The 4,814-nt window shown below is 38.8% G+C and overlaps 1 protein-coding gene across 1 annotated transcript; it reads left to right on the top strand.

The window, feature by feature from the left end:
* The first annotated feature begins 647 nt into the window (after positions 1-647).
* Positions 648-4,123, top strand: LOC112164997 (putative wall-associated receptor kinase-like 16). The gene is made up of 3 exons (XM_024301375.2): positions 648-1,632; positions 1,741-1,920; positions 2,500-4,123. Exons 1-3 carry the CDS (start codon positions 741-743, stop codon positions 3,705-3,707), a joined length of 2,280 nt encoding a protein of 759 aa, XP_024157143.1. The 5' UTR covers positions 648-740; the 3' UTR covers positions 3,708-4,123.
* The last annotated feature ends 691 nt before the right edge of the window (positions 4,124-4,814 follow it).

The raw sequence follows: 4,814 nt of genomic DNA, 5'->3' as shown, positions 1-4,814 counted from the left end.
AACCCCGATAGAAAGGGAGGGTTAGGATCAGTCTAACTAATTATTGCAATAACTTTCGAAATAAATCCGTGATTGAATATACTATCTTGAAAGACAGAAATTTTAGTGAATTGAATATTAGAATTCTCCGAATCAATGCCCTCAATGCTCATCATTTCGTCTATCTATAGACAATTTGATAAAGCTCGTTTTGTTAACTATTGCATTTTGTATGCATTCATATTCTTTATATAGATTAGCAAAGTCATTTTTTTTTCTTTTTTAGATAATTCGACCAATATCAATACTTTTCGAAAAATTTCTTACATGATAAATCTACCTATATCTGCCATTACCTATATTTAAAACCTTGATTTTCTAGAAATCAGTAAGATCATAAACTTGTTGCTCTCATAAGAAGCAATACCTGGCTGATGTTGGAACCAATTTACCACACGTCCATGTATGCTGGTTCTGCACAACTTGTATTTATTTATTAAAGTTGGCTGCTCGTGTCTCGCCGTCCCTATTGACTCATCCTTTACCAAGTTGGATGTCCTGTCCTCTTGTATTTGCTTCTGGGAAATAACAGGACATTGCTGGTGTACGCACACAAATCAGTGCTACGAGGTAGAAGACTTCCATTAGCTGCACGGATACTACCAAGTCTTCCTTCCATATGCCTACAAAAAGACCTTGCTTGAATTTACTTTACTCGTAAGCAATACATTATTTTCCAGCTTTCCTCTGCGAGTGGTATCATGGCGACCTTTCAGGGTATCTTGCTCATCATCCAATTCTCATTCGTAATCATCGGAGTACTGATTGTATCAACAACAGCAGCAGCACCTCAAGCGCTGCCTAACTGCCCTGACAAATGTGGTAATCTTACAGTTCCTTACCCATTTGGCATGGCGGAAGGTTGTTACCGAGGAAATGCCTTCTTTGTCAATTGTAGTCAAGCAACCGATCCCCCAGTAGCATATTTGACCAAAAATGGCACCGTCATCATTACCAACATATCCTTTGCTGCGGGAGAGTTGCAAATATCAACTTTTATAGCTCGAGATTGCTATAGTTCCTCAGCTCTGAGAACCAGAAGGAACAGCCCTGTGCTACGGCTGCCTTCTCCTTACACCATCTCTGATACCAAAAACAAATTCATTGCCGTTGGTTGTGACACTTACGCAATTTTCAAAGGATTCCGGGGCACAGAACAGTCCATAACTGGGTGCATGTCAGTATGTAACAGCCTAGAAAGCGTTGATCAGAATTCTTGCTCCGGGGTTGGGTGTTGCCAAACAAACATTCCCAGTGGACTGCACAACCGTACTGTGACACTGGATAGCTATAGCAATCATTCAGGTATTTGGGACTTTAACCCTTGCAGCTTTGCATTCATTGTTGAAGAGACACAGTTCAAGTTCTCCGGGAACACAAGTTTTCAACAACTGAACAGCACTACACGGCTTCCAATGATTCTTAATTGGGCAATTGGGGATGAGCCAGACCCATGTGATGTAGCTCAAAAGAGGCAGGATTTCGTATGCAAGCAAAATAGCAAGTGTGTGAATCCCACAAATAGGAATGGTTACATTTGCCAGTGCTTGGAAGGTTATGAAGGGAACCCATACCACCCAGATGGGTGCCAAGGTGATCTTTACATATACACAACAAATGGGAAATAAAGCTCAAATTGCGATTTAACCTGAATTACCTGATCAACTAATCTGGTATATGTGTGTTTTCATTTGTTTTCAGATATTGATGAGTGCAAGGATCCAAATCTCTGCAACCACGGAGAGTGCAAAAATTTGGCGGGAAGTTACACTTGTTTGTGCTCAAAAGGATACAAGCTCGACAGCATGAATGACAAGAGTTGCATCAAAGAGAATCCCAAAAATAACTCAAAGATGACTCTCCTGCTTATTATTTCATTGAGTAAGTATACTTACATAGTAAAATGCATGCCCCTATCCTAGAATTCTAACATAAACTCATTCAACAGTAACTATGCATCCAAACTTAGTAACCTTAAGCCAATTTGAATCGTAGCCCAGGATTTCCATAATTTTTTTTTTAAAAAAAAGACAGTACGTAGTATAAACTGCTATGAGGTACACACTTGTTCCAATTTCAGTCACTTTCTTTCATATATTTCTCTCCAATTTCAGCACCAACCATTTTTAACAATTATATGGTTGAACTTTTTAAGAGAGAGAGAGGGAAAAAAGAAAGAAAGAGGGGATCTACTTCGCTGTGAAAAACATTTCTGCTCAAATAGGTAGAAACCAGAGTCTTTCTTTTGTCAAGAACATATTCCACTAGAAAAAACAGAATTTTAAGTTTTAACAAAAGGGGAAGGTAAAACCTACAAATCCTAAGCTCAATAGGCAAAGCCCAGCTAAACCAGACAGAAAATACTAAAACAAGAAGATAAACTATCTTTATGTCTCTTTAAAGTATACCACACAGACAAAATATTAAATCCAATTTGGCCGTGATCTCAATTACATGCAGGCGTAAGTATAGACTTATTGGTTTTATTTGTGGGGATTTCGTGGATATGTTGCGGGATAAAGAGAAGACAATACACAAAACTCAAAGAAAAGTACTTCAAAGAGAATGGTGGCTTATTGTTACTACAACAACTTGCTAGTCATGGAGGCACTGTGGAGACAACAAAAATCTTTTCCACAGAAGAACTTGAGAAGGGAACAAACAATTACCACGAAAGTAGAATCCTTGGAGAAGGAGGCTATGGAACAGTTTACAAAGGAATACTACCAGATGACAAAGTGGTGGCCATAAAGAAGTCAAAAGGTGGTGCCCCAACCCAAAGTGATCAGTTTGTTAACGAGGTGATTGTTCTTTCTCAAATAAACCACAGAAATGTGGTGAAGCTACTAGGTTGTTGTTTAGAGACAGAAGTGCCTTTACTAGTATATGAGTTCATCACCCATGGAACTCTCTATGAGCATATTCATAAAAAAAGATCATCACTGTCATTTGAATTACGAATGAAGATAGCAGTTGAAACGGCAGAAGCACTAGCATACTTACACTCCTCAACTTCAAATCCAATCATACATCGAGATGTGAAAGCAGAAAATATACTCTTAGATGATGCTTATACAGCAAAAGTATCAGACTTTGGAGCTTCAAGATTGATTCCATCAGGTCAAACTGAAATACAGACTTTAGTGCTAGGGACATTTGGTTACTTGGACCCTGAATATCTGCAATCGAACCAACTAACAGAAAAGAGTGACGTCTACAGCTTTGGTGTTGTCCTAGTGGAGCTACTAACAAGCAAAATGGCACTTTCTAAGGACAGTTGCTTAACAAGCATCTTTCTTTCTTCCATGGATGAAGATTGCTTGAATCAAATTCTTGATGATGACATTGTGAACGAGGGAAACATTGAGACAGTAAAGAATGTGGCCAGTCTTGCAAAAAGATGCTTGAGGGTAAAAGGGGAGGAAAGGCCTACCATGAAAGAAGTAGCAATGGAGCTAGAGGGAATGAGGATTACAGCAAAGCACCCATGGGGAACTAATGTTGGTTTCTGTCCAGAGGAAAATGAGTACTTGCTTGGGTCACTTGATTCAGATGCTTATGTTTTGGATGTTAGAGGAGGTGGTGGTAGTTCTAGTGGTTTAACTACTGGTACAGGGTATGACAGCATGCAAATACAAATGCTAATGCCTTATGGTGATGGACGATAGTTGATTGGCATGTCGCTCATTGTGTATTTATTCTGTATTATTTAGGAATGGTTTTTTGAATTAAAGCAGTCTCCATACAATAAAATCATATGTAAGCACACTGTAATGTGAAATGTAAGTTAATGTGACCCTGCGTTTTCATTCCCTGGTTTTGTACTTGGTGCAAAAGCAAGAAGGCATATATAGTAGTGTACACTATAGGAATTAAGATTTCAAACAAACACCCTACATCAAAAGATTTCTTCCATCTCAAGCCGGAATTCATATGAATCAGCAGAATCAAGGCAATGAACATAGTGTTGTGTTTTTGGTTCATTGATACAATCTGAAAATTAGGATGCAGAATTCAAATCCAAGTCTAGAAAGGAAAGAGGTTTGCGCGCAGCTTTTCTATAAGTTCTAGGAAAGTTAGTCTTTCAAGTTCTATTAGGATTTGTATTAAAAGCTTAGTCTATTAGGATTAGGAATCCTAATCCCATGTTGTATCAGCAGCCTCTATGACCTATAAATAGGAGCTGCAGTCAGTTTTCTGGAATTAAGACAGAAAGTGCAGAAAACTGAGAGTCAAGGTGATAGAGAGATAAGAACTAGTCAGAGGGGTTTGAGGGATCTGCAATAAGTACTTGTAAACACCTAAATTCTTCATAGTGCTAGTGAATCTCTCAAGAGAGATCACGAAGTGGACGTAGGCTAACGTTTTGGCTGACGTTTTGGCTGAACCACTATAAAATCTGCTGTGTTGTTTCTGTTTTCAGTTCATCTATTATTCTGATTTTGCTTAAGTAGTAAAACACAAAGATCCTAAAGGGGGGCTTACACAATAAGTGGTATCAAAGCTTAGGCTCAAGGTGTTTTGCGATGGTGAACGGCAAAGTCATTGTCGAAGCAGGAGATGTGAAACCGTCCATTAAGCCCTTTAATGGCAAGGACAACTTCACGCTTTGGCAAAGGAAGATGAAGAACGTTCTGGTTCAGCAAGAGGTTGATGAGGCAATTGGAGATAAGCCTGCAACAATGACTGAAGCAGATTATACGAAGAAGAATAAGAAAGCAAAGAGCTCCATCGAGCTGCATCTTGCCGATAATGTCTTGCTTCATATTGGTGAG

Source organism: Rosa chinensis, chromosome 5, assembly GCF_002994745.2.
Source record: "Rosa chinensis cultivar Old Blush chromosome 5, RchiOBHm-V2, whole genome shotgun sequence".
Classification (NCBI taxonomy): Eukaryota; Viridiplantae; Streptophyta; class Magnoliopsida; order Rosales; family Rosaceae; genus Rosa; species Rosa chinensis.
This window is presented reverse-complemented; position numbering and strand designations above follow the sequence as displayed.